Below are 12,884 nucleotides of genomic sequence, written 5' to 3'. Positions count from 1 at the left end.
ATACTAACAACTAACAAACATAGATTAAAAAATTGGGATACGCACGACAGGCCTGCTGAAAAATAAATCATAATGTCTCTAGGGAAATGATAATTTTTTTATTCTATTTTTTATAATGTTATTTTATATAAATAGTAAAATCTGTAATTTTAATTTTAATTATATTTTTAAGTCTTCTTAAAATTTTATTGCTACTAATATTATTGATACAAAGTTTACTATAAAATTCACCTATTTTATTTTGTATAATAATACACAAATTTTTTATTATTTTTAAAATAATTTATGATTAAAATTTAACTTAAAAATAACATATAAATAAGAGTAATGATATAGATTAACATGATTTATTATTTTTAATCAATAATTAATTTTATAATATTTAAAAATATAAGTTAAAAATATATTATTAAACTGTTAAATTAAATCTATTAAATTATTGGCTAAAATACATAAAATTATGGNGGTGAGTTTCCACCAAAATGAAAATGAACATAATTTACCTTGTGGCCAACCGGCATCGCCTCGATCTTTCTTCTTCCTAAAAAAAAGAAGAGAATTACAGCAATGAGTGCAATGATGGAAATTGCAGCCACTGCAAAACCAACATGTTGGCCTATCCGATCACTATAACCTCGTGTATTCGAAGTTGACGACGCTGGGGGAGAATGGCGCTTCGAAGAAGATGAATCACCGCCTGATCTTGAAGGCGGAGAAGGTGATTGTGGCGGCGTAGTAGGGTGGTTTGGAGGGGAACTAGTTGTCGGCGGCAGCGGTGGCGGAGGAGGAGGAGGAGGAGGAGGATGAGAAGGAGTAACTTGAGGTGGTGGAGTAGTAAAGTGTGAATCTGGTGGCGTTATTGAAGTTGGGGGTGGAGGAGGTGTAACCCGTGGTGGCGGAGGTGGCGGAACTGGCGATGGCGGCGGCGGGGGGGTTTTTGAGGAGGCGAGTGTTTTGGTGGACGCGGAGAGGGTGGTGGTGGTGGAGACTTTGATGGCCGTGGTGGAGATTTCGGCGGCGGCGGAGAACGCGGAGGCCGTGGACTCGGTTTTGGTGATGGATCGTCAGACGATGAATTTGAATCGGACTTTTTCTTGAGTGATCTACGGAAGGAGTCGGAGGCATGAGGGGATGGCGGCGAAGAAAAGTTTGAAGAATCAGAGAACGAAGATGGCGTCACGTTGGAAGAATGGTCGTGGATAGCCATCTCAAAGAGATCTCAACTTTTGGATGATACTCAGAAATGGCAACAAAATACAGAACCCCCGTAGTCATTAACAATCAAAGAACATTGAAATTGAAAATGGTGTCAAAAACTGATGATGACAAATTAAATTGCTTTCCCCAGATCAATCAACATAGGCATAAACAACAACAATATCCTCTGATCACGTCATACATGAATCATAAGCTCTCAGCATCGTTCAATGACATTGCTTTAGGTGGTTTGTTTCGCTTCACCATGTAATCGCAGATTGCAAGTTGCAATCGTTGCATGCGTGCGTGCGTGCATGCATGGAGCTAGCTTCTTTTTTTTTTTTCTGGTATTTTGGGGTTAGGGTCTGTTATTGAGCCAAGTGTCAGTCTGTGTGTCTTGTCCTGCTTCTCAGCTTGAATTTCGGGTTACCGCGCAATCTCCAATGGGCTCTTTAAAATTTTAGGGGTTATACTTTTGTTTTGACTATAAAAAAAGTGTTGTTCTGTTTTGACTTCCAATCATTTTGTTTGTCCATCCTTCGATTTTTTCTTGGAGCTAAACTTTCCTGGTCACGCACGCTTGACCCACTAAGAAATGGGCTTTAAATATTTATCTAGTCTCGGCTATAGTATTCTAAATCCAACCAATCAAATCTCATTAACCAATAACCAACTTAAATTGATTTAGTAGTTAATTTACTAATATTAAAAATTTAAATCTCATTTAATCCTTAAATGGAGATCCAAATCGCACAAGAAAAAAGTAATCAAATTTGGAAATAGTAAAACCACTCTTCTAGATTTAAATTTAACCTTTACTGCTCATAATATATACCAATAGAAACCTATGAAATTTACATCGAAAGAAGAATTTGAAAATTATAAACTTCTTAATTAATAATGTTCTGGCCTGATGTGGGACTCCGAGATATAGCTCGTCAGCACAGAAGGCAGCTCTTTAATCGTCTTCCTCCTATGAGTCATGTTGTGAGTTCCTCGTCTGTCCAGTTAAGGCTAAAATGCCGATGTTATACTTCGGCTTGTGTCCTCCTAGACCCCAAGCTTAAGTTGCGGATGTGGCATTTTGTCAAGTTTGGGGTTTAAAACTTTTTAAAGGTTTGAGATTGTGTGTCCCTTATCGTGTGGTAGTGGCCTTAGTTGGGTCTTTTTAATTTTTTTTTTTGTTTTTTTTGGGAAAAAATCACCACCTCTCTGTTCCTTCTAATTTATCAAGAAAAATGACATCCAAAGGTTTGTAATTTTTTCTTACTTTTTCACTTCGTGCTTGCTTGTTGTTTGATGAGAAAAGACAAAGTTGTTGAGGTTAAAGAATATTGGTACCATTGGGTTCATGCAGACGTGAAGTGTCAAAGTTCTCCGCAGAGGGATGAAGAACGAATTGAAGAAACTCGCGGAGTGAATGCTTCAAGTCAGGGTTTGAACAAGAACACACGGTTTGCGAATTTCACCGTCGGTGGTGAGAATGCAACGCTTAATAGTAGTGAAGTGCAACAGTTTTCGCTGAAATCCAACGGTGAGAACGTTACATTGGTCACTGAGATTGGGAACTTCACTGATAATAGGGTTGTCAAAGATGTGGACTTTGCTGTAAATGCAACTGTTTCTTCTTCTTCTTCTGGTGAATCAAACGTGACTTCTGTTAATAATAATAATAATAAAAATAATAATAATAATGATAATGTAACTGTGGTTATTGATGATAGTGGTTCTTCTTCACAAGATGTGAAGATGGAGGGTCGTTTTAGTTTAAATGATGAGAATTGTGATATCTATGATGGTATGTGGATAAGGGATGATTCAAAGCCATATTACCCCTTAGGTTCATGTCCACTCATCGATAGGGATTTTGATTGCCACCTTAATGGAAGGCCTGATAGTGATTATGTGAAATGGAAATGGCAGCCACATAAATGCGACATTCCAAATCTTTTCTGTGGTTTTTTCAGTAACACGTGCGAAATATTGTTATTTTTTATTGTTATTATTAGAAAAATGCAAGTTGTCTATTCATAGTAATTGTAGTAATTACATTAAATTAATGAGTGTACCCAAATATTAAACTGCAACTTGGTATTGCTGAAAGATTAGATGTATGAAGGTTTAGAAAATCGAGTAGAATGGAGAAGGACTAAAAGAGGGAAAGGGGTGGCTTAGATATACATGATGAAAGGGAAAAGGGTTACTGTTTCTGTCAAACTCAGTAAAATGGTTCCATCCATGGAAAACCAATCTTGTCTGATCCAGATCTTAAATTACAAGTCATTCACATTACCACCGACAAGAGATTCCTAAATTAGCAATATTATTTTGTTTTCTATGAAGGGATTAGTTACAACTTAGTTATATTTACAAGTACCGAAATGCTAGTTTACTTCTATGAAATTTCAATATAACCTATATAATTTCCTTTAGTTAGCTCAATTTTTGGGTAAAATGTAAATGGCAGTGCACTACTTACCATTTAGAGGTGAGTTGTTCCCTTAACACTCTCATATGGATTATGGAGTATTAACAATGTTCAGTAAAGTTTTGATTCTATTGACTTAAAAGGTAGAGAATTATGGGATCCATTGGTAAATACTCTGCAACCAGAGTCTACAACTGGGGTAAAATAGTGGATCTCTCAGGATATAGTTCCATGTGTTTTAATCGCAGTTTTGGTTTACTATCAATTTTAGTTATAAGCAGACTAGTGCCAGTCATCTTAAATTAATATCCAAATGCTTTTGTTGTATGTTCATTAATTACTGACGTGATCTTTCAGTTTGAATGCAACTGATTTTCTGGAGAGGCTGCAAGGTCAGAGGCTAGTTTTTGTGGGGGATTCACTGAACAGGAACATGTGGGAGTCAATGGTGTGTATACTACGTCAAAGTGTCAAGGACAAGAAACGTGTTTTTGAAATTTCTGGAAGACATGAATTTAAGAAAAAAGGTGTTTATGCTTTTAGATTTGAGGCAAGTTTCGGAACATATATAAGATTCTATGATGCAGATATCTTGTAATGGTATTATCTCATCGAGAACTTTCTTGTGTTGATAGGATTATAATTGCTCAGTAGATTTTGTTAGTTCACCATTCATTGTTCGAGAGTCAACTTTCAAAAGCATAAATGGATCATTTGAGACATTAAGATTGGATTTGATGGACCAGACAACTACTGTATATCATGATGCTGATATCATTGTCTTCAATACTGGCCACTGGTGGACGCATGAAAAAACATCTAAGGGGTGAGTTTGGTCGGTACTCAGAAGCAAAGATGAATAACATGATCTACGTAATTCATGTTTCCCATATGAAATTATCATAGTTTGTGCTTTTGTAATGTGAGATTGCTTTCCCATTTGAGATATTAATCTGTGTTCTCTTAACTCGCAGAGAAGACTACTATCAAGAAGGCAACCATGTATACCCAAGACTCAAGGTTTTGGATGCATTTAGAAGGGCTTTGATGACTTGGGCTAGATGGGTCAACTAAAATATTGATGCCAACCGAACTCAGGTTGTCTTCAGAGGATACTCAAATACCCATTTCAGGTATTGCTCTTTTAAATGGTTCCTAAATTTGTCTTAAGTCTGGAATTTCTACTTTACAATACCTTTTTTGTGGAACTGTGGACTCTTGAATAGCAGATTATATGGAGTTAATTAGCAGCAGCAGAGCTTTTAATACAAAAAAGAAAAAAGAAAAAAAAAACACCATTTAATGGAGATCAGCGAAGACATATCACATATGACGGCTGGGAAAAATAGCTTTTAAAATTTGTCTACGAGGATAAGCTGACAACTTCAATCATACAAAATTTGTTAAAGAAAAGAAAAAAAAAAACGGATTTCATTCGCCAAATTTAGACTTTGTATTTTTTGTATTATTATATATAAATAGTTAAAGTTATTAGAATATCATATTTCAAGAAGAATATGAGCATACTTGAACATCTTCTGTTAGTTATTAGTCGAGAGAGTACATATGTAATGTTGGTATCTACGTCTGGTTAGGCTGTTGTGTCTCGCTCATAAAACACAAAAAACAATTCCAATCATACAATTGAGATGAATATAATTGTTTCAGATAGCATTATAGAAGAAAATCCCTCTTATTGTTGTGATATGATGAATCAATAAAATAGCTAAGCTTCGTCATTTTAATTATCAGATATGGGAAATTACAATACACTTTTGTTTAGAAATTAATTGACTTGATTATTATATCAGCATTTTGTAAAATTAACCAATTAAGCTGTTAGGTCTCTATGTGTGCTTTATTATTCCTTAAATACACACATCTACTAGCTAGTATTGTGTAAAGTTAACCAATTAAGCCGTTAGGTCTCTATGTGTATTCCATTATTCTCTAAATACACATACCTACTAGCTATACAGAGACACTATTATTATTATTATTATTATTATTATTATTATTATTATAGTGAGAACAAGATAGTAGATAATGACATAGAAATAGAATTGACAAATAATAAAATTAAAGTATGAATGATTATACCCAATCTATATATCTTTTGAGTTTGTTGACATGTTCATCATCATCATCAGTCAACTTAGCTCCAAATTAGGCTTACATGTTTCATAATAACCACAGAAAATTCATATGGTATTAATGATTGATTATCCTTTATGTTAATCAACACTCCACTTTATTAATTGATTCAAAATGTGCTCTTGAATCATGTTATCTTCCAATAATGTTTTCAACTGTATTTTTGACATAATTGAACTATAAAATATATCATATTTTTTCAAAAGACATATATTATTAATATTTAGATAAAACACTCGTCTTGAGATATGTTATATTTTTTCTAATATTATTTATATTTCTTAGTTATAAATACTACTCTTAACTGACTCATAGATTGTGATTGACTAAAAATATTATATACAGTTAATATACAGTTAATTCAATATTTATTTTACGTCATATTTTTATGATAAGTGTATTCTTAATTGGTAAAATATTTTTTTACTATACCAGAATGTTTGTATCACTTTGATCATATAATTTTAACTTATATCTAAATTAATGTGCGAATAATTATCTTTGAATAAATTAGTCTTTAACAAAAATATTTACGATATTAATCTTTCAATTAGACCATTTTTTAAAAAATAAATGATTAATTTATCAATTCTTTAAAAACGATTAAGAATAATTTTACCTTTTATTTTACGAGAGATGAATGGTCAAATACTGTAACAATTGGACTACTAACATATTATGACCAATGTTAATTGAGAACCACTGTTTTACGGCTTATTTTATTTGATGACCAATGTTATTCGTAATAATTTTTTTGTTTTTATTATTTTATTTTTATAAGTCTTTTGACTGAATTTTTTTAGATAAAAATATTTAAATATTTAATAATTATTGCAATTTTTAATATTCAATATTTTTAGATAAGATATGCTATCTCGGGAATTTTTGGTTAGGATAATGTGTTCATAGGTCTTTCAGTGTTATTTGTTTTCATCTCTTAAGAATTATGACTTCAGGCTTTCAAAATTGTGATATGTGGTAACGTGTTTTTTTAAATTATTTGGTGGTGAATTTTTAGTTGAATAAAAAAAATAAAATAAATATGCAACTAAACAATTCTTGTAACCTAAATCTAGTTATTACAGTTCTTAGTCTCTGATTTTGTTTTTGTTATAACTTATATACAATGTGGTACTGAATTGTTAGTTATAACACTCTCACTATTAGAATGTCACGCTTTTGGCTGCGCTATTCTGATAGCAAGAAGTGTTACGACAATTTCATATACTTAATAATAATATAGGAACCTTTGACTCGAAATCGTATTACTGTTCTTTTTGAAAACCGAAAAAAGAATATTTTTTAAATAAAACAAAACAAACATATACATGTACAAAACTTCTTACTCGAATAGCTTATACATATTATATATATACAAATCATACAACTCCTATCTCTTTTACAAAAATTGCTAGAAATAAAGGCGAGGGAAAAATAAAAACTGAGGTAATATAAATTAATGTCGAATAAACAAAAAAACGAATATAATTCTTTTGAAGCTTCGTCGCCTGTATCTTAAAAAGGTAAAGCTGTAGGGGGTGAGAATCTAACCATCTCACCACAGAGTTTCAGAATTGTCATAATAAGATATTTAAAGAGAAATCTATTTTTAAGTTCAGTGATTATTGTTCATCCTTTGAATCTTTTAAAAATCAATAACTAGTCATCCAAAAAACCCTTTTTCAAAATCAATATTTAAATATCCGGAAATCTAAAACCTTTCTTTTCTTATAAAAAAATCTTAATCAGAAACCAACCACATAATCAATCAACACAATCATTAATTCAGCACCAAAGTTCATTCTCAAAAGTAGCACATTAGGACATACAGGCAAAACAAGGAAAGCACAAGTTTAAGTAGCAGTTACAGCAAATAGTTCAGATAGCAGTTAATAACAGTTTAACAATTAAGCAAACCAAAACAAATTCAAACCCAAGCAAAGCATACAAATGCATATGATGCATGCCTGTCCTATAGCTAATGAGGTCATTTGTCGATTATACAGCCAACCCGACAAGTCTGGTGTGCTAGACCTTTGGACTGTCCCCCGATGCCATCCCCATGAGTCTATGCATAATTTTTTCTCATATATATATATATATAAATTCATTCAAAAAATCATATTTTAAAGTCAATCCTCATTATCCTTCTTTCCATTCCGTTCATCAACAATCCCAATCCAAAACATAATTCTTTCTTTTCTAAATAAATCAATCTTAAAACATATAATGTTTAATGTTTAAAAATTAAATCTTTTTAAATAATTACTTTAAACGAAACTTCTAATTTCATAAAATGTCGGCAGCATCTCCTCTAAAACTCGGACTCTACCACCCCTTTTCAGGTCTCATTCAAACATTCCTCAAACCCTTTCTCAACCATTTTCAAATCTCAATCATTTTCCAAAATTCAATCAGTTCCAATATCAATTTATTTTTAAATCGAACCAATTCCAATAATAAAACTCTTTTAAAATCAAACCAACTTAAATATTAAATCATTTATAAAATCAGGAGGAGGAGGAGGAGCAGGAGCAGGAATCTGGTGGCGTTATTGAAGTTGGGGGTGGAAGAGGTGTAACCCATGGTGGTAAAGGTGACGGAACTGGCGATGGCGGCAACGGGGTATTTTTGGAGGAGGCGAGTGTTTTGGTGGACGCGGAGAGGGTGGTAGTGGTGGAGACCTTGATGGCCGTGGTGGAGATTTCGGCGGTGGCAGAGAACACGGAGGCCGTGGACTCGATTTTGGTGATGGATCGTCAGATGATGAATTTGAATCGGACTTTTTCTTGAGTGATCTACGGTAGGAGTCAGAGGCATGAGGGGATGGTGGCGAAGAAAAGTTTGAAGAATCAGAGAATGAAGATGGCGTCACGTTAGAAGAATGGTCGTGGATAGCCATCTCAAAGAGATCTCGACTTTTAGATGATACTCAGAAATGGCAACAAAATACAAAACCCCGTAGTCATTAACAATCAAAGAACATTGAAATTGAAAATGGTGTCAGAAACTGATGATGACAAATTAAATTACTTTCCCCAGATCAATAAACATAGGCATAAACAACAACAACAATATCCTCTGATCACATGTCATACATGAATCATAAGCTCTCAGCATCATTCAATGACATTTCTTTAGGTAGTTTGTTTCGCTTCACCATGTAATCGCAGATTGCAAGTTGCAATTGTTGCATGCGTGCGTGCATGCAAGCATGGAGCTAGCTTCTTTTTTTCTGGTATTTTGGGGTTATGGCTGTTATTGAGCCAAGTGTCAGTCAGCTTTTTTTTTGGTCAAGTGGATTGGACAACCCTCAATTCTAGACATTACACCCATGTTTCACACATACACACAACACACTCACACACACTACTATGGGTATCATGGGTTCTACCAACAACCAGCCACAGCTGGGATTAGAACCGGATGCAGCATTGTATGAGGCAAATAGGTAAACCATCTGTGTTGGGCCTCTGCTGCAAGTGTCAGTCAGCTTGAATTTCAGGTTGCCACGCAACTTCCAATGGGCTCTTTAAAATTTTAGGGGTTATACTTTTGTTTTGACTATAAAAAAAAGTTGTTCTGTTTTGACTTCCAATCATTTTGTTTGTCCATCCTTCGATTTTTTCTTGGAGTTAAACTTTCCTGGTCACGCACGCTTGACCCACTAAGAAATGGGCTTTAAATATTTATCTAGTCTCGGTTATAGTATTCTAAATCCAACCAATCAAATCTCACTAACCAATAACCAATTTAAATTGATTTAGTAGTTAATCCACTAATATTAAAAATTTAAATCTCGACTTATGTAAACAACAATTTAATCCTTAAATAAAGCTCTAATCTGTGACAAATTAAATATATAAATTTTCTTCTATCACCATGAAAAATAAAATAATAAAGATTCAATATAATTTGTTAAAATCGCACAAGAAAAAAGTAATCAAGTTTGGAAGTAGTAAAACCACTCTTCTAGATTTAAATTTAACCTTTAGTGCTCATAATATATACCAAAAGAAACCTATGAAATTTAAATCCAAAGAAGAATTTGAAAGTTATAAACTTCTTAATTAATAATGTTCTGGCCTGATGTGGAACTCCGAGATATAGTTCGTCAGCAAAGAAGGCAGCTCTTTAATCGTCTTCCTCCTATGAGTTATGTTGTGAGTTCCTCGTCTGTCCAGTTGAGGTTAAAATCAAAGTTAGAGACCTGCAAAAAGGACTCCGACGCTCAAGTCAGTACAAAATTTTCAAAAAATCAAATCTCTCAAGTGGGGATGTCTCTTAATTTTTTATGCCTCTCTTGCTCATATTTGTTCTCTATTTATTGTTGCATGATGTAACCATTCTAGTCTTGGAGTTCCGAGAATTGTGTTTTGAGCCGTTGAGATGCGGGATTTACTTTTTAAATCAAAAGCCTATTCCGAAGTATAACATCATGATTCCGAAATAGCAGAGACGGACCAGAGCCCCCAAACTTGACTTGCTATAGATCCTTTATAAGCAAATTGATCTTATACTTAAAATGCCGATGTTATACTTCGGCTTGTGTCCTCCCAGGCCCCAAGCTTAAGTTGCGGATGTGGCCTTTTGTCAAGTTTAGGGTTTAAAATTTTTTAAAGGTTTGAGATTGTGTGTCTCTTATCGTGTGGTAATGGCCTTAGTTGGGTCTTTTTAATTTTTTTCTTTCATTGTTTTTTGGGAAAAATCACCACCTCTATATTCCTTCTAATTTATCAAGAAAAATGACATCCAAAGGTTCGTAATTTTTTCTTACTTTTTCACTTCGTGCTTGCTTGTTGTTTGATGAGAAAAGACAAAGTTGTTGAGGTTAAAGAATATTGGTACCACTGGGTTCATGCAGACGTAAAGTGTCGTAAATCACGGTTCCAGAACACTGAGTCTTAACTATTCTGAATAGGTCTAACTGGGTGAGGGAGGGTAGCCACACTGGGATTGAATTTCTTCCCTATAATGGTGAGGAGAGGGTGTGCAAAAAAGAAAGGGGGATTGGACATATTTTTACTTTTACAGCCGTGTGTTGACTGAGTTTCATGTGAAGTTTCCTTTCACTGATTTTGAGTGCAAATTGTTAACTCAGTTGAACTGTGCTCCGTCGCAGTTGCATCCTAATTCTTGGGATTTTCTCCGAGTGTTTGAATGACTTAATATTTTCATGAAGTCTGTCCTTCTCTTAACTTTTTTTCTCTTTATTTCAATCAAAAGGGGTACGGAAAGGTCTGTGGATAAACCTCAGTAATTACCCTGGCCATTCCCTTTTCGTACTGTACAAATTCTCTTTTAAAAACTTTAAAGAGATGTTTATGAAAGTCCGTTCTAAAGAGACTGAATACCCTTTTTACTTATATGATGAACTGGTGAAAAAATTTCCACTATACTGGTGTCTAGAACCTATGCAGATTTTAGAAGCTATGAGTAGGACTGATGATGAGGAGATCATTTTAGATTAACTTATTGATTGTTTTTTGCCTAGGAATTTGCTTACGATTCCTGAAATATTAAAAGATGAGTCTGATAAATTTGCTTTCGCCTAGATACATAGGTAATGTGTTTGAAGTTTGAACACCTTTCGTGTTTTAAGAGTGTTATTAAGGTATTTCTTTTTCTTTTAGGTGGCAAAGTGCTAAGCTTGTCTTCAGCCTGCATGAGGTCCTTCTTGGATTTAAGGAAGAAAAATGAGAAAGATGGTTCTGAGAAGACTATTATCCCTGAGGCGGCTCAGTCCAGTGCGCACCCAGAAACTGGAAAAAGGAAAGGGTTGGATCAAAAAAGTCATTGGAGTTCTTATCTGATGCCGATGTTAATCTTGGCTCACGTGTTCAGTATGAAAGACTGAAATAAATGCATTTGCATGCATTTGTTTGTGGTGCCGATCCGAGATCTGTGTGGAGTGATCAATTTCCTTGTTTAGAATTAGCTGAGAAAGTTATTCAGTATCCAAGTGATGTTCATTTGCTGAAGAATTTAGGAAAAGAAACTGTCGTGCAATTTTTGTAGGTAAAATAATATTTGTATACATTTGGTGTTTTGTATGGTTGCAGTCTTATCATTGGTTATTTCGTGTAGGTAATTGCCGCAAGAATATTGTGTATAGGTCGTACAACTGAGCTGTTGGGAGTGGAAGAGAAGAAAGAAATTGAAAATGCTTTGGAATTGGAGAAATCTTTAAAGGGAAGGGATATAATGATTGCATGTGACTAAAAAAAATGAAGGATACGGAAGAAGAGGTGGAAACTCTGCGAAATCAAATCCGCACCTTGCAAGGGCAAATTAAATAAGCAGATGCTGATAAAAGGAAGATGACCTCTCATGTTCATGAGCTTGAAACTGAAGTTATGGAGATGTTTGCCGCGGGTTTTGATCGATGTGTGACCTAAGTGGTCGTCTTTTCACCTGATTTTGAGGTTGCTAAACTTGATGTCACCAAGATTGTTGCTGGTGGAAAACTTGTGGATGGTGAAGCTGACGAGATTGAAGATGAAAAAGCGGTCGTGGCCGATAAAGAAGGCTGATAATGCCTTAATTTATATTTCATTTTATGATTTGAACTTTGGTAGATTTTGGTAAGCTTTTTGCTAAACATTTGACATTTGGCGATAATTAACCTTGTTTGGTTTTTTCTGATATTTTCATATGAACTTTGATAGATGATATATTAGTATACAAAAATTTGTCTAAATTTTGTGCATGTAAAGTAGACATAGAGGGATAAACATGCAATTTGTGATATTTATTTGATATTCTGTTTGTACATAATGTGAAGTGGTCATCCTCATTAAAACCTCTCTGAGTAAAATCCAATATGAAAAAAACTTCGGTGGTAGGAAAAAGAGTACCGTCCCCCTTCACTTGTTACAATTGACTAGCTATGATATGTTTGTAATGATGATATATTCCAAGTGTTTGGCAGTTTGGTTCCTTCTAGATTTTGTAGAGAATATGCTCCGTGTCCGTGTACTTTTGATTTTTCTGAAAGTTTCTTCCCAGTTTGTGGCTAGTTTTCCTTGTCTAGGGGTTTTTTTGACATATTCAAGCCTTCGTAAGACGAGGTCTCCTTGATATAGTCTCTGAGATTTCACCTTTT

The 12,884-nt window shown here is 34.1% G+C and overlaps 2 protein-coding genes across 2 annotated transcripts in view; one reads left to right on the top strand and one right to left on the bottom strand.

Moving 5' to 3' along the window:
• Positions 1-1,464, bottom strand: part of LOC107488704 (proline-rich receptor-like protein kinase PERK13) — a 4,681-nt gene extending 3,217 nt beyond the window's left edge. Inside the window, exons 1-3 of the mRNA XM_021142481.2 lie at positions 1,438-1,464; positions 504-1,043; positions 46-52 (exon numbers count right to left, since the gene is read on the bottom strand). Coding sequence (XP_020998140.2) covers positions 46-52; positions 504-1,043; positions 1,438-1,464 — 574 coding nt within the window. The remainder of the gene's footprint in view (positions 1-45; positions 53-503; positions 1,044-1,437) is intronic.
• Positions 1,465-2,496: 1,032 nt separating this feature from the next.
• On the top strand, positions 2,497-4,223 carry LOC107488707 (protein trichome birefringence-like 2). Its single transcript, XM_052261677.1, has 2 exons — positions 2,497-3,182; positions 3,983-4,223. Exons 1-2 carry the CDS (start codon positions 2,497-2,499, stop codon positions 4,221-4,223), a joined length of 927 nt encoding a protein of 308 aa, XP_052117637.1.
• The last annotated feature ends 8,661 nt before the right edge of the window (positions 4,224-12,884 follow it).

Source organism: Arachis duranensis, chromosome 5 (assembly GCF_000817695.3).
Source record: "Arachis duranensis cultivar V14167 chromosome 5, aradu.V14167.gnm2.J7QH, whole genome shotgun sequence".
Lineage (NCBI taxonomy): Eukaryota > Viridiplantae > Streptophyta > Magnoliopsida > Fabales > Fabaceae > Arachis > Arachis duranensis.
Note: the sequence above shows the minus strand (reverse complement) of the source record. Positions and strands in the feature narration are given on the sequence as shown.